This window comes from Mastigoproctus giganteus, chromosome 4 (assembly GCF_048544385.1).
Source record: "Mastigoproctus giganteus isolate SK-2022 chromosome 4, ASM4854438v1, whole genome shotgun sequence".
NCBI classification, from domain to species: domain Eukaryota; kingdom Metazoa; phylum Arthropoda; class Arachnida; order Uropygi; family Thelyphonidae; genus Mastigoproctus; species Mastigoproctus giganteus.
The window spans coordinates 131,642,185-131,669,577 of NC_143578.1; the positions used below are offsets into that span (position 1 = coordinate 131,642,185).

The window sequence follows — 27,393 nt, forward strand, 5'->3', positions numbered from 1 at the left end:
GAATCACAGGCTCAAGTCAGCTGCGATTTTTGCATGGGTAACACTGAGAAACTTGAAACTATTGAAGGCATCCTAAGAAAACTGTATTCAGAAAATAGCTCGCTAAGGGAACATCTGAGCCAGCTTGAAGATTATCAACGAAAGTCCTTGAGCCTACTACAAGGTCTCTTGCCCGTGAACACTAGGCTCCCTTGTCCTGGCTCACTGGAACGCCCATCCCCCACACCTGAGTCATCGCTACTACCCGAAACGGATATAGTTACACTCTCTAAAGACAGCGCCTATAGCGCCATGCTAGAGTCAACGAAACGGAACTCTGACATGAATGGAGCACAGCAAGACCAGATGCCTGGACCTCAACCAACGCAAGCATCCCCATGCCAACGGTATTCCAGAAACAGCAAAACCACCTTGATTGGCACGAGAGTAGTTAATACTAGTCTCAAAATATGAGATTGCCAAGCCCCAGAAATGCTCATGCAAATATCTTCTTTAGCATGCTGGATCCGTTGACAAAAGTTGAAGAAATTCAGGCATTGTTGATGGAACTAGGCATACCCGGTTCAAAATCAATACAAAGCATCCATCTTATGCTTCCTTTAGGATTCAGATTGATGGGCCTAATTACCAACAATACCTCAATGCTGAATACGGGCCCAGAGGTCTATTCGTAATGCCATACTATGGGACACCAAAGACCAAGAACTTATCAAGCCCAAATGCATAACGTGTAGTTATGCATTCCACAACAATGCATAACTACACCAGCATAGCTACCTATCCTCTCTAGCAGAGTCTCGCAAATTATATCTGAGAGCGGGTGCAACTTATAGATGTCTAACGTGGAGATGACGAGCAAACATTGGACCGGTCGCATTCCAGTTAGAATATCCAGTAAGAGGGCACATTGAACGCAACATCGATCCCGGGACGAGATTACAGATCATTATGTGAAAAGCAAATACTGTTTCAAGAGTAATCTCATCATAGTACAACCTTCTGTCGAAGTAAAAATTCGATGTTTCCAACAAAACATCAGGAGTGTCAAAAACAAACTAGATGGCCTACTTGATTTGCTTTCCTGCGCAGAGTACGACTTCGTCATTCTGATTGAAACCTGGCTCAGAGATGAAATGGAAATTGCTGCCTTCACCTCAAATGTTGAGGTGAAGGCATGAGGTGGCGGTGTAGCAATCTGTCAAAGGAGTTCCGAATTGCTGGTTTGTCGATCTCTGTGTGTGCCGTTTATTTCCCTCCACCGGTTTCTGAAGATTCTGTCCTTAATCTGACAGCATGGCTGTCATCCACAATCAATCATCGGCAAAAGCTCATCATCCTCGGAGACTTTAACCTTCCACTGCCGGCCACAAAGAAGCTCCTAGATACTCTGTCATTGAACATGTCGGAAATGGGCATTAGTCTTATTCATGTTCCTCCCTCACACGGCGATGCCACCCTGCAGCGCATCTTCTCAAACTGTTTAGTAAAGGAAACCCTGACCATAACTGAGAACTTCCTCCCGTCCGATCACATTCCGATTGCTGTGATGATATCTCTACAGGCACCTAAGGATGAACGTACACAAGTACAAACTACAAACACTGTCAGGAGAGTATACAATCCAAAATACATACATTGGAAAAGTTACTACCCTTTTCCAAACTTTACCCATGGAGCATACTGGCTGAGCGTAACATAAATGAGGATGCCTACTGGCTTTCGAGATGGATGGAATTCATTGCAAGGTCTGCAATGTCCAAAACTTGCATCCTTAGTCCCCACTCAAAGCCATGGTGGAATGACATCCTGACCAAGGCCTTTAGGGAAAAACAGGCAGCCCATGCCTCTTACAAGAAGTCGCATTCACAAGAGTCATATGCCAAATTTTCCAAAGCAAGGATGGATTTCCAGAAGAGTAAACAATTTGCTATTGACAATTTCATGAATGACCGGCTATCCAGGAGAAAACATGTGTGGTCCACTAGTCATACTTGCACCCCCTCTATCTGTAGATGTCCAGGAATGGTGTGAGCATGTGCTGCATTTTAAGCGAGATCACCATGTGTCTGAAGCATATTTTGGAACGAAGCGTTTAACATTTCTTTACCTTCTAGTAATACAGAAATTTCCGAAGAACAACTAATAAAAAAATAATAAATTCACTACCTGACAAGTCCACCATAGGAATTGACGCAATACCTCTTTTTTGTCTAAAAATTGCTTCTTATTTCATCAGCAAAGAGCTCACTCAACTCTACAACAAAGTACTCAAATTTGCACAGGTGCCTTCAAGCTGGTTATCATACAGTCATGGGCAATTCTGACAAAGCCTCGTGCGAAAATACCAGCTGACTTCAGGCCAATATCAACTGCCTCTCCCTTCCTGAAATGCCTCAAGAAGTGCATCTATAATGATGTAGCACTCGCAATCTTTGCGCATAGGCCAGAACATAACCATTATGCCATGTCTAACAGATCTACTGTAACCTGCCTACAGTCATTATCACAGAAAATACTTTGCACCTGGAATGACAACAAAGATCTTCACACCATTTTTCTGGACATGAAATCTGCTTTCGGTTCAGTCCAAATAACACCCCTTCTTGCCTTACTTGAGAGAATCTATGGGATATCCGGAAATATGCTCGAGATCCTCAATAATTTGCTATCTAGGAGAATGCTTCACTTCAAAGGCGATGGCATTACAGTCACTAAAAGGGTCAAAGTAGGGATCCCACGAGGTGGTTCTCTCTCAGCCTTGTTATTTGCAGCAATATTCGTTCCACAAATGGATCAAATTCCAGCTTTCCTATCGTATGCTGATGACATTGTTTGCTACTTGCCATGCAAACGCCATGTTGGTGACTCACAAGAAAGACAAACCACCTCTGAATCTGTAAACAGCTACCTAAATACATTCTGTAAGTATGCTAAATTTTTTGTCCTGTCAGTCAATCCGGAGAAGTCAAACTATCTCATCTTTACGCCAAGTCGGATGACTTCTACTGATACTGCATCTTCTCTACTTCCAGAATTGGCAGGAAATGTTCTGATTCCCACAGACAGTGTCAAACTAGGAGTAATCCTTGATGCCAACCTCACCTATAAAAAACAAATCCAAGCTCAGTATTCCAAAGCCCTGAGAGCATTCTGGGGAATGAAAATTGATCTGTGCAAAACGCACAATAAGCAAATAATCAACAAATACCTTGCAACTTGCTTCTGTAGTGTACTCTCCTATGCCGTGGAAGTTTGGTTGGTGGCACCACCCTCAGGAAACTATAGGGCCTCAAATTCTGGGTGCTGAAGTGGGCCAACTTGTGGTCGCACCAGATCTACACAACATCTAAATCTACTCTCTGCTGCAACCTGCAATATACGCCCAAAGTCCACAGAGCCCATGTGCTAAAAATAAAATCATTCCTTCATCTGTGCTCAGCTAAGCAGGATCACATCAGCATCGGGAACACGGGTGGTTGGTGTTTGCCAGGCAGACATCTCCGTAGTACCCCCTCCCTGTGCTCAAGGCTCCTGTGGTTACAGAATTTCAAGACACACTTCCCTAATGTGACTCTGGACACACTCAACTCTCTCAACATCAACATCGACCTGTGGACTCTAGACAAGGCATATCGCGATGGCATCTTGTCCTACCTTGCTGTTTGAAAAGGACATTTATGTAAGTGCCGATCTTAGTAAGTTAACCAATGTCATTTCATGTTCTGCTCAACTTCAATGCTTACATCAAACAAATACTTTTCAATTGATATAGTAAGATATTCCTCTAGTTACAAATTCTCTCTGAAAAAAAGATTCATTCCTGACACCTAGAGAAAAAACTGGTTTGTTGTGTTAACATGCAAGTTCATTTTCTTTTTCTTTGGTAAGAATATTTAAATTTGTTCTTGTAAAAATATACTAAGGTTTTTAAAATATTTTTGCCATTTTTAACTCTTTAATATTAATATTTAATATTAAATAATAATGTTACAAACGGAAAAGTATTGATTAATACATAACTTGATACGGAAGTTATATAGCGACACTCGGAGATAATACTCTATGCTGAAAAAAAAAGAAAAAATAAGTATAGTGTTATAACTGCATTGGGATATAAGTTTAGGGTTATAATTTTGTATTGAAATTGAATTTTACTGAGATTAAATCTAAATCATGACTCAGACCAGAGCAGCAAAGCAAAAGGCTCAAGGTAATGGGAGTGCTGTGGCTCAGGGGAGAACTGAGACGGACAATTGCCCTCTGAATCACAGCCTTTTAAAATACACTGCTTGCTTGATGTTTCTGGAGCAATCGGGTAAGGGACATGATATTGCCAAGGAGAATGTTTGTGTGTGCACGATGTAAGGAGGGTGAGGAAATCAGGCAACATCTCAGTGTTGTTATGGGCCTATATGAGAGCTTGAAGGACAGGGTGGATGCCCTCAAAGGAACTAAATTGAGGGATCCATCAAGCTCTCAGATGCCCACATCAACACCAGAGCTTGCACTTCAACATCATGCAACACTGCAGCAACCCCCAAGGCAGAATGCGCTGGTCCCACAGGAACTAGTAGTCGGTGGCTCTATTGTCAGGGAAATGGGGTACACAGTGTGTAAAAAGGATAGTTGGAACGGGACCAGCATATGTCAGCCAGGGACAAAGGTTGATGACGTTGCAGAGAAGATATCTTTTAAGGGCTCAAAAGGTGATGGCACTAATGATATTAAGAGTAGGAGACCGGCGAAATTACTAAACAAGTGCAGGTCACTGTTGAAAAAAAGCCATGAATTAGGGTTGAATTTGAAAGTGTCTGCAATTCAGTCCAGACACGATGAGAGCCTTGTCGATCAATTCGGCTCTGGAGGGATTGTGCAGGGCTCAAGAGGTAGAATATTTCCCAGCCTGGCCTGTACTTATCAACAGGAGAGACTGCTTCTACAGGGATGAGATACACTTAAACAGAAAGGGTGCAAGAATATTTGCTGATGCTATCAAGGCAGTGTTAGTTGGGTCGGAAAACTGCTAGATTTGGGGGGGGGGGGATACACAGACTAATAGATTAACAATAGCCACTGGCAGACGTGAAAGTGATCCTTGCACTGCTTATATTGGAATGAGCAGCAGCATGGAAAACAAGATGCAGGGGATTTCAGAGACTGCTAGGAGTCATTGCAGTACAAGAAAACACATGGGTTGTGTTAGAGTAGCTAAGAATAGTAACAGTTGCATGTATACTTGCTTGTACACCTATGCTAGGAGTTTGGTAAATAAATTTGATGAATTTGATGTGTTGGTCAAAACATCAAAGGCTAATATTGTTGGGTCATCAGAGATGTGGTGTCACACAGATATAAGGAATGCAGAACTGGAATTTGGGGAGTACAATATGTACAGGAAGGATAGACAGGATAGGAAGGGAGGAGGGGTTATGCTATTAATTAAGAAACACATAATATCCAAGGAGTTACAGCCAATCGACATCGCTGGACAGTGCAGTGTCGAGTCAGTTTGGTGTGACATAAGCACTGGGAGATCAAAATTGAGAGTAGGAGTGTGTTATAGGCTTAATGACTCTGATGAGTATAATAAAAAAAAACTGTACAGGGAAATAGAGTGAGCCAGCAAATCAGAAAGTCTTATAATGGGGAATTTTAATTTCCTGGATATTGACTGGAATTTGTGGGTTGGTCAATCACACACTAGCAAAGCCTTTGGGGATTTATTGGATGATTGTTTTCTACATCAGCATGTTCTGGAGGCAACTAGAGGGAGTAATACTCTCGATCTGATTATCAGCAGTGATTCTTCATGCAATAAGAATCTGCATATAAAGGAACCACTAGGTGGCAGTGATCACAGTGTGCTGAAGTGGGATTTACTCAAGGAGGTAACTATCATCAGGAGTAAAGGGAAGGGATTTTGCTTTCGTAAACGCGACTAAGATGGTGTGAGAGAGTATTTAAATTCTATACAGTGGGACCAACTGATGATGTTACCAACAGCAAATTCAAAATGGCAAGCAATCAAAGAATTAATCTTCGAAGCTACTAGGGTTTACATACCAACTAAGAAATATTGTTCAAGGTTTAGGCCTAAATGGATGTCAGATGAACTAATGAGATGTGGCAGAGAAGAAAAATGCATGGGTTACATATAAATTAATGGTGACATGGAAGCCTATGATAGATATAGGCTGATCTGTAGCCAAGTCACAAAGTAGGTTAGACAGATTATGAGAAATCTTTGGCAAAGGATGCAAAGAAAAACAGCAAAGAGTTCTTTACTTATGTAAACTCTAGAAGGAAGGGGATGAATCAGATTCGTACACTAGATATCGATGGTTCAACTGTTGATGATCCTGCTCAGGTGGCTAACAAACTAAATGAGTATTTTGCATCTACATTCACACATGAGGAGTTACTCAGGGTGGGGAATGTCAGAGGTGAACTAAACTCTGGCAGTGAGCTAGATGATTTTGTAATAACTGAGAGGGAAGTGGAGGAGAAATAGTTGAAGATAAACATAAGAAAGGCACCTGGGGTGGATGAGATCTATCCAGTTATATTAAAGGAGGCAGCAAAGGAAGTAAGCAAACCCTTAGCCATAATTATGAGAGCTTCCTTGGACCCGGGGCAGGTACCCATGGACTGGAGATGTGCAAATGTGACCCCAATTCACAAAGGAGGATCAAAGGGCAACACAAGTAATTATAGAGCTGTTAGTTTAACTTCTAACAGCTCATGTTTCAGAAATTAACGGAGGCACTAGTTAAAGAAGTACTGCAGGATCATCTAGAAAAGACTTCAGTTATAGCTTGGACACAGCATGGGTTTGATAAGGGGAAGTCTTGTTTGACCAATTTGACTGGATACTATTATGTGGTCACAAAGCAATTGGATGCAGGGAATAACTTTGATATCATATACTTGGATCTTAGAAAGGCTTTTGATATTGTTGCACATGGAAGGGCGCCTCCGTAGCCAGGTGGGCAGGAGCAGCAGTGCGTAGCACACGCTTCTTGATCAGACCGGGGTTCGAGCCCGTGACCACCAAATAAGGAGGATGCGGGAAGGTCAGGAAATGTCCACCGCATATCCCCGGAGCAATATGGCGTTAGTTGCTAATGCTCCTAAAAACCAAATAACAAACAAGCACAAATTGGAGCAGTGCAGCATTGGAGGCAAATTGCTGCTATGGATAAAGGGGCGATTGAGTGGGAGAAGACAGAGAGTGTTAATCAATGGACACTGCTCTTCGTGGACTAATGTTATTAGTGGAGTCCCTCAGGGTTCAGTGTTGGGTCCATTGTTGTTTTCTGTATTTATAAATGATATTGATGATGGTATATCAGGTTTAATGTCCAAGTTTGCAGACGATACGAATGTTGGCAGAGTTGTTAATGACATTAATGACAGTATGTTGCTGCAACAGGATCTAGAAAAGTTGAGCAGATATGCTGAGAGGTGGCAAATGAAGTTTAACATTAACAAATGTAAAGTACTACATATGGGAAACAGTAATCCCCAGAGTAACGTATCAACTCTGTGGTACTATACTGACAAGTACAGTACTAGTATAGTGGTAGAGAATGAAAAGGACCTGGGGTAATTGTGTAGGCAGATATGAAGTTTTCTGAGCAGTGCACACGGTCTGCAAGAGTAGCTCATAGTGTCTTGTGAATGATATACACGAATTTTTATAGCAGGGATAAGGAGGTGATTATCTTCTTGTATAAGGCGATGGTCAGGCCACACCTTGAGACCTGTAGGTCTGGAGACCTCATTTTAAGAAGGATGTAGAGCTGTTGGAACGAGTACAGAGAAGGGCTTAAGTTTTTCAGATTACAGTGTCTGGAGAGTAGGCACCTGCGAGGTGATCTGATTGAGGTGTATAAAGCCTTGAATGGTTTGAGCTCAATGCTGATGGGATTCTTCCTCTTGCTCAGAATAATCACCTGAGAGGGCATAAATTCAAACTGAGGAAAGACAGCTGTAGGATAGATGTTTGCCTTTAGCCATCGTGTAGTTGATTGGTGGAACAGACTTCCATCTTTTGTTCTGGAAGTTAAAGCCTAAATAAGTTTAAGGCTGAGCTGGACAGGTATTTGGAATGAATGGAGGAGTGAAATCAGAGCTTTTTTTTTTTTTTTTGTCTGATGCTGCATAAGCTTGCTTTCTTGCATCGTGTGCCTCTACTAATGCTAATTTCTTTTAGAGCAAGATGTATACATAAATCTAGGCTTTTTTTATGCATAAGTCTCTCTCTCTCTCTCTCTCAAAAACACAACTTACAAAAAACAATGCATATTTAATCCACATTGTCTTTCTATTACACATATAGAAAGCCTTTTACATAAAGGGTTAAATAATCACAGAATACTATAACCAAGTATGATATAAACATTGAATGTAGCAATTAGATAGTCTTGTTGCAATAAATTAGAAACATATGCATTGTGAACTATGTGTTTGTGGAACAAAGCTGCATAAGGCTGCAAAGGTCTACTAATAATGCTGAGAGGGCAAAGAATGACAATAACAACAATAAAAACAAAAAAAAAGTACTTTCTGCCAATAATTCTGTAAATTTCATTCAAAATTTATACTCTAGACTAGAATGTTTGCATTAAAAAAAAAAAAAAACAGTCTAAATCGGCAACATACAAAGCAGTTTTGCATAAAATTACTACCAATTTTATATTTAGCTTTCTAGTTGTGCAATCTTTATTATTAGTTCTTTTAATAAACCTTTTTCTTCTTGTTTAACACTAAAATAGAATAAAATATGAAGTGGTATTTTACCACTTCATATTTTATTGTCAATTTACAAACTATAGCAGAAAAACAAAACCACAAAATAAATACTTACATTGAAGTTATTACGCTGACAAAGCTCATCAACACAGATTAAGATAACTTTCTGATGAAATTCATCTTTAATGCCAATATTCTAAAATAATAAAAGAGCTTAAAGATTGAATGATGTTCACAATAATTTATTACACAAATTACAACTTTTTGCCTAAAGACTGAGTTAATCTTATTTTTCATAAATACTAAGCTTAGATGAAAAAATAATTAACTCACAAATTAGTTATTTGGACTACATTAATAATTATAAATAAATAACATAAAATACTTAAGCTCATCCAGAAAGCATTTCACGCTGTTAAGATCAGGAGAAGTGGTGCATATAATGTTATTGGATGCTCTTAGATGAATATTAGAAGGAAAACCCTTGGATGAACACTCAATTTTTAATATAGTAATCTTTTGTTGTTTATCCTGCATATTATTTTCTTTATTTCTTGACACTCTTTCAAAAACGTTTTCTAAATTCTAAATGTGGATAATACATTTAGTACATCATTCAATATACTTAAATATAAGCAAAAATTAATTTTATATTGAGATTTTGTAATTAGATTCTTAATTTTAACATTAAATGAATGCCAACTTTCTGCTTTTGAAAAGATGGAGATCAGGCACTGCAAGCAGGAGAAAAACAGGATGACAGAAAATTTTTCAGAAAAAAGTAGGAAAATTTTTAAAGTTCACTGAAAAACAAACACATTTTATATTAAAATACAGCCACAGGATTCTTTGGCAGAACAGTATACTTTCAAATTAGTTTAAGGAAGTTTCTGTTTGGATTATTCATTAAACATCGGCCGATTATGACTGTTTCAAGGAAGGATACTTGCATACATTGCCCTCTTCAAAAAAGCAATACCATTGTTATAACAATACTGACATTAAAACAAAAAGTTTAGAACTTAGAGTTTGTTTTTTCTCACTTGACTGAATATTCTCTCAAACTCAGCATTGCTACAAGGAATTGTTAAAATGCCAAGCATAAATGACCAGCTTTTTTGTGCATTTATCAGTTTTTCAACCAAGTACCACTATACATCAATTCCTACTTCTTTCATAATATCATCTGGTAGGTTCTTACCTGAAACAAATATCTATATTTTGCAGTAAATATATATATAACTCTACTGTAAAATATTTATTTCTTTATTTTCATTGAGAAGTAATGAAAACTATTTTTGTGAAGTCAATTCATGTCAATTTAGTTAAAAAAAACTTGTTTCCTGAATAGTGCTACTGGGTGAAGAATCTCTAATGGGTCTCCAAATATGATTATATTTAAATTATAATAAAATAATATTTAATTCAAACTATGACATTTAATGCAATTTTATCATTACTACATAGCTGAATTTAAAGACAAACCAAAGTTTGCATGTTATTATTGTTTAGTGCATTATCATTATTGTTTAGTGCAAAAATTTAACACTGTGTACTCAAACTATTATTGTTTAGTCAATCAATGCAATAGATTGAATTTTAAATAGTTTGAGGCTTTCTGCCTTAAAATTTTATTAGTCTAAGAAGTACACCTTTTGGCAATTCTCGTATTGTGTAAATAAATCATAACTGGGTCATCAGCTCTTATATCTTTGGATACCTACCAGCCCACTGATAAAGCTAAATAGCTTTGAAACAATGCTGTATCAGTGCAGGTACCCAATTGAGAATAAGTAACAGTAGCCTTATTTAATTGGAAGTGTTACTTATTCGAAGTACACAAGGAAGGCAACTTATTGTAAAGGATTTCCCAATATGAGATGTTCTAATACTGATGCCTAACATACAAACTTCAGTTTGTCTTTAAATTCAACTATGCGGTAATGATGCAACCACACCGATCATATATCATAGTTTGAGGCTTCTGCCCTAAAATTTTATCAGCCTAAGAAGTACACTGAAAGGACAGAATTAGTAGTGGCATGTGATGCAAAAAAGCAAGTGTATGAGCTTATGCAGCATCAGCCAAAAAAAAAAAAAAAAAAAAATCACACCATTCCCTCCAAATGCCTGTCCAGTTCCTCCTTAAATTTATTTAACATATCAACTTCCACAACGACAGATGGAAGTAAGTCTGTTCCAGCAATTAACCAACCACTGGCTAAAGGCAAATTTCCACACATCTATTCTACATCTGTCTTTTCTTAATTTCAATTTATGCCCCCTTAGGTTCATAATCTGAGTGGAAGGATCCCATCAGAATTCAGCATGCTCAACCCATTCAAGGCCTTATATACCTCAATCAGATCACCGCACAGGTGCCTAGTCTCCAGCCACTGCAATTTGCAGAACTTAAGCCTCTCTTGGTAAGAGCAACCCTTCATTCCCCTCACCAATCTTGTTGCCCTTCTCTGTACACGCTCAAGCAAATCTACATCCTTCCAAAAATGAGGCCTCCAGACCTGTACGCAGTACTCAAGGCGTGGCCTGACCATTGCCTTATACAAATGGACAATCACCTCCTTTTCCCTGCTAGCAAAATTCCTATATATCATTGACAAACCCCATGACCTTCCCTGGCAGCCTGTCTGCATTGCTCAGAAAACTTCAGATCTGACTGCACAATTACTCCCAGGTCTTTTTCATTTTCTACCACCTTAAATGTAGTACCACACAGTTGGTACATTTCTCTGGGGTTACTTCTACCCATATGCAGTACTTTGCATTTGTCAAGGTTAAACTTCAGTTGCCACTTCTTAGCCCATCTGCCCAAATTTTCTAGATCCTGTTGCAGTAGCACACTGCCATTACTGTCATTAACAACCCTGCCAACCTTTGTATCATTTGCAAACTTCGACACTAAGCCTGATATACCTTCATCAATATCATTGATAAATATACAAAACAGCAGTGGACCCAATGCCGAACCCTGTGGGACTCCACTAATAACATTAGTCCATGAAGAGCAGTACCCATTGATTACCACCCTCTGTCTTCTCCCACTCTACCATCCTTTTATCCATTGTAGCAACGTACCCTTAATACCATTCTGCTCCAATCTGTACAATAGTCTTCCATGCGCAACAGTGTTAATTCATGGGATACCTGTATTCCTGGGCACAACAACGTTGCCACCCCTTTCACTAGTGGACAAACCCACCACTTGGCAGGTATATAGATACATTGCATTCACGCAGACAGTAATTCAATGTCAGTATGGATAAAGGGTGTGAGTTAACCAACTTACTTTGAAAGAGGGATGACAGTGGGTGCACAATGCATGGGTCACTCTATTGTGGAGTCCCATTGCTAACATCAAGACACAGAACTCTAAGCTTCAACTGGGCAAAAGAACATCGGCTCTGGACCTTGGATGGTTGTAGACGGGCCTCCTGGTCCAAAAAGTCCCGTTTCCAGTTATTTCAATCGGATAGGAGAGTATATCTGGTAGAAACCAGACGAAACTATGCACCCCGGCATGTCAACAAGGGCTTCTGTAGCCAGGTGGGCAGGAGCAGCAGTGCGTAACAAACGCTTCTTGATTAGACTGGGGTTCGAGCCCGTGACCACCAAATATGGAGGATGCGGAAAGATCAGGGAATGACCACCGCATATCCCCGGAGCAATATGGCCTTAGTTGCTAATGCTCCTAAAAACCAAATAACAAACAAACAATGTCAACAAGGAACTGTTCAGGCAGGTGGAGAGTTGATAATAGTCTGGGGCATGTTAAACTAGCACATGATGGGACCTCTGGTACATCTGGATGTATCTTTGAACTGTCCAGGTTATGTGTCCATCCTTGCAAACCATCTGCATCCCTTCATGGTCGTTGTGCACCCACAGCACAATGTTTCCAGCGGGTCAATTCGCCTCCCCATAGAGTTCTGGTGACTGGATGATGGTTCGAAGAGCATTCCGCAGATTTTACCACCATGGCATGGTCTCCCCATTCGCCAGACATGAATCCTATAGAGCATCTTTGGGATGCGATGACAGGTCCATTCAAGCTTTGGATCCTCTACCCAGGAATGTGATGGAATTATGGATAGTGGTTCAGCAAGCATGGATGGAAATATCTGTGGAACGATTTCGTGAACTAGTGGACTCAATGCCTCGCCATGTGACTGCCCTTATCCGGGTGAAAGGTGGGCCTACCCGTTACTAGGTAGGTATCCCATGATTTCTGTACATTCAGTGTACACCTTTTGGCATCTCTTATAGTGTGTAAATAAGTCACAACTAGATAGCTGCCAGCCCACCAATGAAAGGCCAAATAACTTAGAAATGGTGCAGTAATGATGTAAGTGCATTAAACAATGTCATAATATTCAATTTAACACTTCCAAAAACTCAGTTAGCAACTTGCTAAATGAGAATTCTGTTTTGGAACAGCAGACTTTGACTTCCATAAGCAAACACATTTCATTTTAGGAATTCTTAATAGAAAGTTAGCTAGTCACAGCAGTTCACAATGTACCATTATTCATCATGCCAATGAATAAATTTCTTTGCTGTGATTGCTATGATTGTATTCCATATTTGAAATTGTAACATTCGTATATTCATTGAATCATATAAGCACACAAATCACCTTGATAGCACAAATAACTGCACTAAAGCTTTTTAGTGCAGTTATAAAACACTTTTGGTAAAAGTCTTTTGCAAATGTCATGATATAATACTATTGACAAGTTGATCATCCACCAATTTTTTTTATGTTCATTATATATCTATTGTCTCCGCACTCGATTCTTACTGGCTTATTCTCCATCAATTTATATGACCCTGGGCTGTAGGTGCGCATTGTATTGGAAATAAAAACTTGCAGAATAAACTTTACCTTTTTGTCATGGATAAATTAACAAATATGGCCTATGGATCATGTGTTTGAACAGCCAGTTCAAACTGGCTGTTCAAACAGAACAAAAATAAGAAATTTGCAGAGTTTTTAAAAATTCCAATTCTAACTTCTTTTGCTTCCCCCAACCTGCTTTTTTTTTTGAAAAAAGAAAAAAGAAAAGAAAAAAACGAAAAAGAAAAACTACCAATAACCACATTATGATGGTAAAAAGGAGAAGTGCCAAGTCAAAAAATTGATTCTCTATTGACTGGCAGCTATGGCATCATTATGGAAATAATGCCCCCCCCCCCCCACCCACTTCATATTGCAAACATCAGTTAGGATTAAAGTGTATAATGCCAGTTCACTTTTCTGCTTGAGATAAAAAAACTCTTTCGATAGCACTTCTTCTAATTACAGCCCCCCACATCTCTTCTTTTACTAAACAAATAGGTGCATTGGGTATAGAGACACTGGCAATCAGAACATATAATTTTTCAATTCTAATACAAGCAATGAAAAGCAGAAAATATGAAAAGCTCTAGGAGGGCTCATGTGCATAGAAGATCTCATTTAACACAAGTTGATTTTGACATTGTTTTCTACAAGTTTACAGTAATCAATATTTTTATGATTTTTCCTTTTAAGTTACCATTAAGGATTTTAACTGCTTAAAGTCTTAAAGTGCTTACAGCAATTAAAATTTTAATTGCTTACAGATCAAATGCATGTGTAAAATTAGATGCCAGTCTGAAGATTGGCCTCTAATTGTACACATGCATTTGATCTATAATCTCAGAAGAATTCACCCATTACTATTTTAATATTATTGTGTTCAAATAACAATGAGATATAGCATAATAATAATTGAAGCCAAGAATAGTAACCACAAATCATATAAATAAAATTTTATCTATAGTCTGTTTTCAAAATGTCTTCAGACTGGTCTCTGATCTGTAATCTCAGAAAAATTCACCCATTACTATTTTAATATTAGTATTAGTAATGGCCATATGGTGCAGCAATGAAACCTAAGACTTATGCTGCACCAGCCAAAAAAAAAAAAAAAGAAGCAAAATAATAATAATAATAAATATAGTTAGGGAAGGGCATTACGTGGTTGTTTTCCATTAAGATTATTCCTCCTAAATATAATAGAGTAAAATATCTGACATGTTACCTTAATATATAGTAGTTTAAGCGAATAGCTTAATAAACTATATTATTAATTTCATGTGGTATCATATTTAGGAATAATCTTAATGAATAATACAAAAAATTAAATAAAATAAATAATAAAAGAAAAGGAAACAGACAACCTATGCATTTCCATCCTCTTGTAGGTAACTAGGCAGCAGACCTTTGAATTTCCCCAAACTGTCACTTTAAGTACCCATGTAGGTAACTTATTTCAGTAATTTATAACTCGGCGTCTACATCTAAACATCTACCACGATAACCTGAATGTATGGCCCTAGTTCTAGAATCATTTATAACCATGAAAATATCATTCTCATTCATTTGACTATAATAAAATAGAGTAAAAATTGTTGGAGTTAAATGTAAGAAAGGCATCTGGGATGGATGGGATCTTTCCAGTTATATTAAAGGAAGAAAGCAGGCTCTCAGCCATGATTATGAGGGCATCCTTGGACTTATGGGATTTGCACATCCCCACGGTCTGGAGACGTGCAAATTTATCCCCAATTCACAAATGGGGATCAAAGGGTGACACAAATAAATTACAGACCTGTTAGTTTAACTTCTGTTCTGGGTAAAATAATGGAGTCACTGATTAAAGAGGCATTGCAGGATCATCTAGACAAGACTGCAGTAATAATTCAGACAGCATGGATTTGTTATGGGAAAGTCTTGTCTGACATATTTGACTGGATACTATGATGTGGTTACAAAGGAACTGGATGCAAAAAATTATTTTGATATCATATACTTGGATTCAGGAAAGCTTCTGATACAGTTGTGCATGGAAGGCTACTGTACAAATTGGAGCAGTACAGTATTAAGGGCAAGCTGCTACAATGGATAAAAGGATGGTTGAGTGGAAGAAGACAGAGTGGTAATCAATGGACTCTGTGGACTAATGTTATTAGTGGAGTCCCTAAGTGTTAGGCCCATTGTTGTTTTGTATTTTGTAAATGAGGAGTAACCCCAGAGAAACATAACTAATGTGTGGTATTACACTTAGCGTGATAGAAAATGAAAAATACCTGGGAGTAATTGCGCAGTCATATATTAAGTTTTCTGAGCAGTGCAGACTGGCTGCCAGAAAAGGTCATGGGGTATTGTCAATGATATACAGAAATTTTGCTAGCAGGGAAAAGGTGATTATCCATTGATATAAGCAATGGTGAGGTCACACCTTGAGTGCTGCATGCAGGTCTGGAGGCCTTATTTTAGGATGTTAGAGTTCCGTGTGTGAGTACAGAGAAGGGCAACAAGATTGGTGGGGGAATGAAGGGGTCCTCTTATCAAGAAAGGCTTAAGTTTTGCAAATTATGCAGCACCCCCAGACTAGGCACCTGTGAGGTGATCTCATTGAGGTGTATATGGCCTTGAATGGATTGAGCAGGTTAAATTCTGATGTGATTCTTCCTCTTGCTCAGATTACAAACCTGAGAACAAATAAATTCAAACTGAGGAAAGACAGTCGTAGAATAGATGTGTGGAAATTTGCCTTTAGCCAGCAGGTAGTTGACTGCCAGAACAAAGTTCCATCTGTCATTGTGGAAGTTGATAGCTTAAATAAATTCAAGGAGAAACTGGACAAACTTTTAGAGGGATGTGTGAAATGTTTATTTATTTATTTGGCTGAGCTACATAAGTTTGCTTTCTTGAATCACTTGCCTCTACTACTATTACTACTGCCATTCAGAGCCTTAAACAACTCAGTGAAGTCTCCTCAAATGTGCCTAGTTTCCAAGCTGTGCACCTAAAATATTCAGTCTTTCCTCATATGGATCTGCAACAGGTTGTCGATCTCACTAATGGACTTACTCATCTTTGGACCTTTTCAAGGAGCTTGATGTCTTTTTAGGTGCTTTTTTTTTTTTTAGACAACACTTGAACACTACTTCAAGTGTGGTTTAAAAAACAGCCTTATATAGTGGGATTATAACGCCCTTATCTCTACTTTTTTTTTTTTTTATGTAAACCCCAAACACGAGAGGTGTTAGAACCTATAGTACTTAGTACTGTGCTTGGGTTGGAGGTTGAGAAGACGAAAGAAGATATTTGTTGACATTGGACTTGAACTTCTGTAGACTAATTTTCAGGAAATACGTATGAAGGAAGGTTGTTCCAGAAAACGGCAGTTGAATGAATAAATGAGGAAGATGAAAAGTTGGTTCTGTGAGTTTGAAGTTGGACAGTAAATGGATGTTGGCTGGTGGCGGCACTTGTTTGGACTGTTCTGAAAGAGAGCAGGAATTATAGAAGCTAATTCAGAAGAACAGTGCCCATGGAAGTATCTGCAGAAGAGGCATGCAGCAGAAACAGTACGTCTATGAGACAGCGAGTGCAGAGACTCTTTAGAGATGAGTCATTAATTAACCTAACTGCCCTCTTCTGAATGGAATCAAGAAGCCCGAGAGAGGTTTTGGGGGCACCACACCAGATGTGGGAACAATATTCCATGGCAGGGCAGATTTGCAATTTATACAGAGTGAGCAGCTGTTTGGAAGAAGAGTAACGCTGAGAGCGAAAGAGAAAACCAAGTTTTTTAGATGAAGAAGCAGCAATATTTGTAATGTGCTTGTGCCAAGAGAGAGATTAGAAGTCAGGGTAATCCCCAAAAGAGATATATCAATTTGCCTAGAAATCAGAGTGTCACTGAAGATAAGCATACGAGCAAAAGAATCCTTTTTGCGAGATATAAGACAAGACTGAGTTTTAGAAGGGTTGAAATCAACTAAGTTGTCTTTGCCTCCTGGAGAATTACCTGAAGATCGGCATTTAAGGAATTGGTAGCAGATTTTTGAGAAGTTGAAGCTGATTGAGCAGGAGAAGGTTTCTCAAAATGGAAAGTGGAATGCAATGTACTATCATTGGCAAAACTATGGATAGGATTTCCAGTCAATGGAAGAAGGTCATTAATATACAAGAGGAAAAGAGTGGGGGAAAGAACTGAACCTTGGGGGGGACACCGGCATTAGTGGAGAAGTTAGAAGACAGAGAGCCATCTACCATCACCCTCAGTGAGCAATTAGAGAGAAAACTGGATAACCAATTACTAAAAACAGTTGGCAAACCATAAGGTGGAAGCATATTTAGAAGACCTTTATGCCAAACACGATCGAAAGCCTTTGAGATGTCATGAGCAACTGCTTGTGTTTCACCAAACTTTTCCATTGAATTAGTCCATAAATGGGTAACATAAGTCAGAATATCACCAGTGGATCGACACTGACGGAATCCATACTGGCGATCGTTGACCAGACGGAAGGTTTCTAGGTACTTTAAGAGTTGGTGGTTAATTGATTTCTCCATTACTTTAGAAAGAGTAGAAGTGATTGCAATGGGATGATAATTGGATGGGAGGGATTTGTCACCCTTTTTAGGAACTGTTGGCAATGGATATGAGCAAATTTCCAAGCAGAAGGAAAAACACCTTTGGAATAAGAAAGTGAAACAAGGTGGCAAAGAATAGGAGTAAGTTCAGGAGCACAGGTTTTGAGAACAAGTGGAGAAATATCATCGAGACCTGGAGATTTCTTAGCATCAAGATTTGTCAAAATCCTTCTGACATCCTTTTGACGGAAGACCACAGGAGGCATTGAATGGAGCGCGTTGGGAATAGTGGGAGGTGTTTTACCAAGATCATTAATACATGAGCTGGAAGAAAAATGGGATGCTAGCAGGTCAGCTTTATCCTTGGCTGAAGTGACAACAGAACCATCTGGTTTGGACAGAGGTGGGAGCAGAAAAGTTGCGGCCAATAACTTTGGCAAGAGACCAGAATGCTCAGCTACCATTAGGGCAAGAAGCAAGTTTTCTACTCTTAGGCTGTTCAAACTCTAGTTTGGACTGGTTAATAACTGCTTTACAATTGTTGGAGGCTTTGGTGTAGGCAGAAAATGAAACTGAAGATTTAGAAACAAGCCAATCACAATATGCAACATTCTTCTCTTGAACAGCCTTAGCACATTTATTGGAAAACCAAGGTTTAGATAAAGGATGAGATTTTAAAGTGGAGTGTGGGATAAAGGATTCCATTCCTGCAAGAATAATTTCACTGACACGATCAGAGCAAACGTTGACATCAGAACTTTTGAAACAGTAATCCAACCAAGGAAAAGAAGAAAAGAAAATTTCGCAGGTCATCCCATTTTGCATTCTTGTAATGCCAAACAACACGAGGTTGGAAATAGCCATGAGATAAAGGTTCCATTGGAGAGGAGACAATCACCAAGTTGTGATATGAAGTGCCTAAAGGACCTCTCACTTCGCCTGTGTACTTAGAAGGGTTGTTTGTGAGAAAAAAATAAAGCGTATTGGCTGTATGATTAGGATTGTCCGGTATTCTTGTAGGTAAATGAACAATCTGTGCAAGATCATTAGTAATTGCAAAAGCCTCAGCATCTCGACTTGATGGGTCGGTGTGACTAGAAAACAGAAGCCAGCTGGAGTTGTGAACATTAAAATCACTGTTAGGAAAGTTGGACTGGAGAAAGTCAAGTTGCAAAGAGAGGAAGTCAAAGAGCTCCAAGTGATCAGTGGAGTTGGGAGAACGGTAGAGACAACAGATGAACTTGACACAATGAGGTAGAGAGATTTTACGCCAGAGAAGATCAAAGAGAGGAGATTCCAAATTGCCAAGTCTCTGACAGGGAATATCAGAATGGACATATGCACAAGTACCACCTTTGAGGCAAAAAGAATCATACAGCGAATAATTTGGGTATCTGAGATGAGCAGTAGTTGAATCAACCGATAACTGAGACTCTGTCAGAAAAAGTATATGGGGTTTGGCAGACTGCAAGTGGAAATGGACATCGTTGAGATTAGAATTGAGACCACGTATATTTGTGAAATGAATTAGGAAGTGCTTGGGAGGTTTAGATCTTTTCGCAGATAAGCTTGCTCTATTAGTTTGACAATTCATGGTGTATTCAATAGTAAGAAAAAGTGGGTGGGACATGCTGTATGAAGTAATGAAATTTTTGGATATGGCGTACACATGGTCAGAATATACCCAGATCCTTGACATAACGTGGCCTGGACAATGCTCCCCGCATACACACTACTCGGACTCCCTCCAGTCACTATCTGGCAGAGTAGAGATAGCAAGATTATACACTAGCTGATCCGGAAGCCTCCTAGAGAGTTACCAATATGTTCGGTCCGGTGTACTAACTAGCGGCCGGACTGTGAACACCGTTTTAGAGCTGTACCCTCGAAATGAAAGGAATATTGGATCTCACCACAATGTTCATCATAACCTCAAAAGTCATCAATCATACTGCATGATGGAAGAGATGGGGAAGGGTTGACCGGAACCTAGCTCTAGAGACTAAACATTGGTTCTACCACTTCAAGCCTCCAATAAGCAAAGTGGTGGTATTGCACTGGTTGATGAGAGTCATCTACCACCTAGTACTGCCTGGTAACATAGAGGGGTGGCGTTCCTCCATGTGGTGTGGGCACCACACCTCTACCCCTGCTTATGTTAGTTCACACCTGGATGGTCACCCACCATGTACTTGTGCATGGAGGTTATACCCAGGATTACTAACAGTCCCACCATCGTGAAGGTGGAAGCAGAGGATTTGGCTGTCACAGACCATCCGGACTTCGCCGAAATTGGGTCCACTTGACTTGAGTGTTACCCGAATATCAGTTCCATCAGCGTTTTAGACTCACAGGTTAGTTGGTTGTTGGGTTTTATTGGCACATTGGCAACTAAAGCTATAATGCAGCTGCAAGTACAGCTTGTCTGGTATATCTGAGGGAATGTCTGTGACAACCTCAAGGACCTACTAGCATATGTTCAATAAAACTTCGATAGAACACAATGGGCCTTCTTGCAATCTGTCTACAATGCTCAGAGAACTTCGTATCTCACTGTATAGTAACTCTAAAGTCCCTTTCTTACGGCACCTCCGTAGCCAGGTGGGTAGGAGCAGCAATGCACAGCACACGCTTCTTGATTAGATGGGGGTTCGAGTCCGTGACCACCAAATACGGAGGATGCGGAAAGGTCAGAGAATGACCATCGCGTATCCCCGGAGCAATATGGCCTTAGTTGCTAATGCTCCTAAAAAAACCAAATAACATAATAATAACATAACCCTTTCTTCCACTACTGACTTTAGTTGTTCAACTCTACCAAGTTTATAAGTTATTTTTGGATTACTGTTCTCCAGGTGTAAGATCTTGCATTTTGCTGAATTAAAGCATAGCTGCCACTTTTCTGACCATCCCTCTGAAGGAGCTCTGCTTGGTGGTGATCATTAACTACTCTACTGATCTTTACATCATCTGCAAATTTAGATGCCACACCCTCTATCCCTTCATCGATGTCATTTAAGAAAATCAAAAACAACAGTGGTCCCAATACTGGTCCTTGGCGAACCCCACTTCACACATTAACGCAATCAACCCCAGGGGCTCACATTGAGTATGGGCTTGGCACACTCAGGGTCCTGAGCTGGATATCATCATTCTTCTCTTTATTGGTTCACTTCTACTTCTGAATGTTGCTCTCTCTCTCTCTCTCAGAGTAATTCAGATATTTATTTTTGGCTGGAGCAGCATAAGCCTCAGGCTTCCTTGTACATTTATGACTAATAGTAATAATCTGAAGAATAGCCATTTATTACAACCCCCTCTGCCTCCTGCCCTGAAGCCATCCTGCTATCCACTTAGGGATTTTCCCTGTGATTCCAACCGTAACTGTAACCTTTCAAGTGGGACCGAGTCAAATGCTTTGATGAAATCCAAATAAACAACGTCGAAAGTATTCCCTAAAACAAGCTCACAAGTGACCCTGTCATAAGAGCTAACCAGATTTGTTAAACATGATTTTCCCTTTACAAACATACTGTGTATGCTTCAAAATTCCATTTCTATCCACATAAAGCTGAATTCCACTTGATCATTGCCTCCATATTTTTCCCTACTAATGAAGTTAGACTGACCAGTCGGTAATTTACCCCTACACTCTTAGAACCACTTTTATGTATCGGAGATACACCAGCACTTTCCCAATCCAACGGGATCTCTCACTGAGTCCAGTGATACTAGACAAAGAGTTTTCTTCTTTAAATATCGATGCAAAGTAACTATTTAGTTCATCTGCAACATCAGATGAGGTATCTAATACTATCGAACGTCCATTACATAAGGGTCCAATCTGATTTGTCTGTCTCTTCTTTGCATATGCGAAAAATTACTTATCCCCACTCTTTGCCAGCCTGATCTTTTCTGTGGCACTATTACAGATCATTTGTAGCTGTTATAGGCTTCAGTACTTTTTATTGCTCTATAACTTCTCCATACTGTCTTTTTCTGCTCAAGTAATCTGACAACTTCATTATGCATCCAACTTGGAATCCTCCACATGCCGAATTTTTTAATGGTATATATGCATTCAAAGCTTCTGTGATTAATGTTTTAAAGGTATAACATAATTCAATTGTATTCGCTCTCTGTGAGATATCTACCCAGTTAACAGAGGCCAAGTAGCAACTTAAGCCATCATAAGTTCCTCTCCTGAAATTATAATCCATTCGTTGCCTTTAACTACTGCTACCTCTCCCTTCATCGTCCACTGTAGAACTCCGTGATCACTTCCTACTACCGGTTCATGTACTGTCAGCCCTATTATATTGCCTGGTTGGTGATTAGATCTAGAATTTTTTTCCACTAGTACTTCCCTGACATGTTGATACAAATAACAGTCATCTAGCTGATTTAAAAATTTTGTCCCCCATATAGAGTTTTCTTTTCATTTGCTCCAACAAGTCAGAAGGTCGCTTCGCTCCCTTCTGTCTTGTGTCACATGAACCTGAATTACATGTTTTTATATTTTAATTTTTTTTAGTAGGGGGAACCCCACACAACCAACTCTTCAGCATTATTGATCCATTTTCCGTTAATACAATGAGATTTTTAGCTGCCTTCAATTGTCCATGCAAAAAACATGGTGATGATAAATCAACATTATCAACCTTAGATAATGTTTGACCTTGACTTTTGTTTATTGTCATACTAAAAGCCAATTTCACAGAAAACTGTGTTCATTGAAAAATAAAGTTATATTCTCCTTCGTTGAATACATATGAATCAGTGGAATATATGCTTTCGATCTAGTTCTGTCACCTGTGACGTGCTCACAAACCAAACATTTCTTCCTTATTTCCACTACACGTAACCTTGTGATATGAAAGTAGTCTTTCATTTTTCATACCTTCCCTTTCTTGTAAAGCCTTTAATTTATTATTTTCATATTTTTCAATAATCGCTTTTTCTTCGATCTCAGGATTTTTAAGTGCCGTTTCATACTCAAGATCTTTTCTTTTCTTCTCAGCCTTTCTGATCCGATCTTCAGTCGGTCTTACTTTTTTCTATTACTGCCATTATTAACAACACTGCTAATAGCTGAAGAAACTTTTGAAAAAATTGAATATTTGCCTTAAGACATGTAGATTATAAACTAAAAATTAAAAGCACTATCAATATTCTTTTATATATAGAAAAATTTAAAGGCTGTAAAAAATTTAAGAGTTTGTAAAAGCATCTTTGAGACAGACCTGCCAATCACTTTGAGGCAAGGCAGGGCTAACTTTGCAGTTAGCCCTGCCTTGTGGATAGCAAAAAGTGTGCACATGAAAAAGCAAAATATTCTTTTATATATAGATCATTTAGAGGCAAATTAAAATAACCAATAATAAGACATTCATGCTTACTTGCCCATTCCATTTGCATGTAGATGCTCCTATCATAATCTTCACAATCACCTGGCCTGTAGATTACTCCCACTCTATCTTTGCTTCCAACTACTTTTTTTTCTTTTTTATGAAAACCCCAAACACGAAAGGTATCAAAACCTATAGTACTTAGTACCATGCATGGGTTGAAGGAGAAGTATGGGGGGAGGGGGATGCCAGAAACTTTACTCTAGAGACTAAACATGGGTTTCACCACTTCAAGCCTCCAATAAGCAAAGTGGTGGTATTTCACTGGTTGATGAAAGTCATCTACCACCTTACATTGGTGTGGGTTTAAGTGAAAAGACCATGATGGCCATTTTTCTTTTGGGGTAACTTGCAAATCAAATACTGTTATGTAATGCCGTATTTCTGATACATTCTTTTCTGTATTTTACTCTTATTTTATCAGTCCACTTTATTTTGATCAAGAGTCACCTGCATATGCTATCATATCTATTCTCTTGTGGACCAGCAAGTTTATTATGGCTGTACAAAAAATGCTACACAGGAAGGCTGCTTGCATTCTTCTAAGTGTACATTCATTCAGTGTACATTAGTACACTGTGATAACTACCACTCAGTGAGTCTTTTACCTGCAGATTCTTAATGTTTGAAGAATGACCAACTCACAAATTCCAGTCAGTATTTGGAAATTTAAAATCCCCCATTATTCCTTGCCCACTCTATTTCTCTGTATAGCTGTTTGGTATACTCATCACTAACATTAGACCTATAACACATGCTTATTCTTATTTTCCCAGTGTTTATGTCACCCCAAACTGAGTCAACATTGCACTGGTCACCCATGTCTGGATGTACTGCCTTAGATTTCATATGCTTCTTAATTAAGAGCACAGCTCCCCACCCCTCCTATCCTTCCTGTATATATTGTACTCCCTATATTCAAATTTGGTATTACTTATGTCTCAGTGACAACCATGTTTCTGCTATCCCTATAATGTCTGCATTTCATGACTCAATTATAAGATAGAAAAATGTCTCAAGGCCTCCTTGTTCAAGAATAACTGTATTAAAATGTTTTAAGAATGTACAATAACAACTTTAAGGATGTACAACAACTCTTTCAGATTTGAAGGACACAATATTAGCATTAGTAGAGGCATATGATGCAAGAAAGCAAGCTTATTCAGCATCAGCCAAAAAAAAAAAAAACAAAAACACACCACTCCCATTTCACCCCTCCGTTCGTTCGAAATACCTGTCCAGTTGAACCTTAAATTTGTTTAGGCTATCAACTTCAACAACAAGTGATGGAAGTCGGTTCCACCAACCAACCACCCGCTGGCCAAAGGCAAATTTCCGCACATCTATCCAACACCCGTCCTTCCTCAATTTGAATTTATGCCCTCTGAGGTGATTATTCTGAGCAAGATGAAGAATCCCATTGGCATTGAGCATGCTCAAACCATTCAAAGCCTTATACACCTCTATCAGATCACCTCGCCGGTGCCTAGTCGCCAGACTCTGTAATTTGCAAAACTTAAGCCTTTCTTCGTAAGAGCAACCCTTTGTTCCATTCACTAATCTTGTTGCCCTTCTCTGTACCCGTTCCAGCAGCTCTACATCCTTCTTGAAATGAGGCCTCCAGACCTGTATACAGTACTCAAGATGTGGCCTAACCATTGCCTTATACAAGGGAATAATCACCTCCTTATCCCTGCTAGAAAAATTCCTGTATATCATTGACAAGACACCATGAGCTACTCTTGCAGCTCGTCTGCACTGCTCAGAGAACTTCATATCTGCCTGCACAATTACCCCCAGGTCCTTTTCATTCTCCACCACTGTCAGTGTAGTACCGCAGAGTTGATACGTTGCTCTGTGGTTACTGTTTCCCATATGTAGTACTTTACATTTGTCAATGTTAAACTTCATTTGCCACCTCTCAGTCAGTCCATCTGTTCAACCTTTCCAGATCCTGTTGCAGCAGCATAGCATCAGTAGTGTCCTTAACAACCCTGCCAACCTTTGTATCATCTGCAAACTTGGACATTAAACTTGATATACCATCATCAATATCATTCATAAACACCGAAAACAACAACGGACCCAACACTGAATCCTGAGGAACTCCACTAATAACATTAGTCCACGTTGAGCAGTGTCCATTGATTACCACTCTCTGTCTTCTGCCACTCAACCATCCCCTTATCCATAGCAGCAATTTGCCTCCAATGCCACACTGCTCCAATTTGTGCAGCAGTCTTCCATGTGCAACAGTATCAAAAGCCTTTCTAAGATCCATATATATAATATCAAAGTTATTCCCTGCATCCAGTTCTTTTGTGACTACATCATAGTATCCAATCAAATTGGTCAGGCAAGACCTGCCCTTAAAAAAACCATGCTGCATCTGAGCTATAACTGAATTCTTGTCTAGATGATCCTGCAGTGCTTCTTTAACCAGTGCCTCCATTAATTTACCTGGAACAGAAGTTAAACTAACAGGTCTATAATTACTTGTGTCAGCCTTTGATCCTCCTTTGTGAATTGGGGTTACATTTGCACATCTCCAGTCTATGGGTACCTCCCCTGAGTCCAAAGAAGCTCTCGTAATTATGGCTAGGGGTTTGCTTACTTCCTTTGCTGCCTCCTTTAATATAACTGGATAGATCCCATCCACCCCAGGTGCCTTTTTTATGTTTATCCTCAACAATCTCTCCTCCACTTTCCTCTCAGTTATTACAAAATCATCTAGCTCACTGCCAATGTTTACTTTACCTATGTCATTCTCCTTCCTGAATAACTCCTCATGCGTGAATGTAGATGCAAAATACTCGTTTAGATTGTTAGCCACCTGAGCAGGATCCTCAACTGTTGAACCATCAATATCCAGTGGACCAATCTGATTCATTCCTTTCCTTCTTGAGTTAAATAGGTAAAGAACTCTTTTCTGTTTTTCTTTGCATCCTTTGCCAAGGATTTTTCGTAGTCTGCCTTTGCCTGCCTAATCTCCTTTGTGACTTGGTTACAGACAAGCTTATATCTATCATAGGCGTCCATGTCACCCATTAATTTGTATGTATTCCATGCATTTTTCTTCTCTGCCACATGTCTCATTAGTTCATCTGACAACCATTTAGGCCTAAACCTTGAACAATATTTCTTAGTTGGTATGTAAAGCCTGGTAGCTTCCAAGATTAGTTCCTTGAATGCTTCCCATTTTGAGTTTGCTGTTGGTAACATCATCAGTTGGTCCCACTGTATAGAATTTAAATACTGTCTCAGACCATCATAGTCGCCTTTACGAAAACAAAAACCCTTCCCTTTACCTCTGATGGTAGTTACCTCCTTGAGTAAATCCACTTCAACACACTGTGATCACTGCCACCTAGTGGTTCATTTATCTGCAGATTCTTAATGCATGAAGAATCACTACTGATAATCAGATCAAGAGTATTGCTCCCTCTTTTTGCTGCACGAACATGCTGATGTAGAAAACAATCATCCAATAAATCCACAAAAGCCTTGCTAGTGTGTGAGTGATCAACCCACAAATTCCAGTCAAGATCTGGGAAATTAAAATCCCCCATTATAAGGCTCTCTGATTTACTGGCCCACTCTATTTCCCTGTACAATATCTTATTATACTCATCAGAGTCATTAGGCCTATAGCACACTCCTACTCTCAATTTTGATTTCCCTATGCTTATGTCACACCAAACTGGCTCGACACTGCCCTGTCCATCGATGTCGACTGGCTTCACTTCCTTGGATTTTATGTGTTTCTTAACTAATAGCATAACCCCTCCTCCCCTCCTGTCC

General features: G+C 39.2%; 1 protein-coding gene across 5 annotated transcripts in view; it reads right to left on the reverse strand.

Annotated features, from left to right (window-relative positions):
- Pi3K21B (phosphatidylinositol 3-kinase regulatory subunit alpha) overlaps nt 1–27,393 on the reverse strand; it is a 519,263-nt gene that overhangs the window by 321,137 nt on the left and 170,733 nt on the right. For all 5 annotated transcript variants that reach the window (XM_090372927.1, XM_090372928.1, XM_090372924.1 and 2 more), the window contains exon 7: nt 8,870–8,950. In XM_090372927.1, coding sequence (XP_090229053.1) covers nt 8,870–8,950 — 81 coding nt within the window. The remainder of the gene's footprint in view (nt 1–8,869; nt 8,951–27,393) is intronic.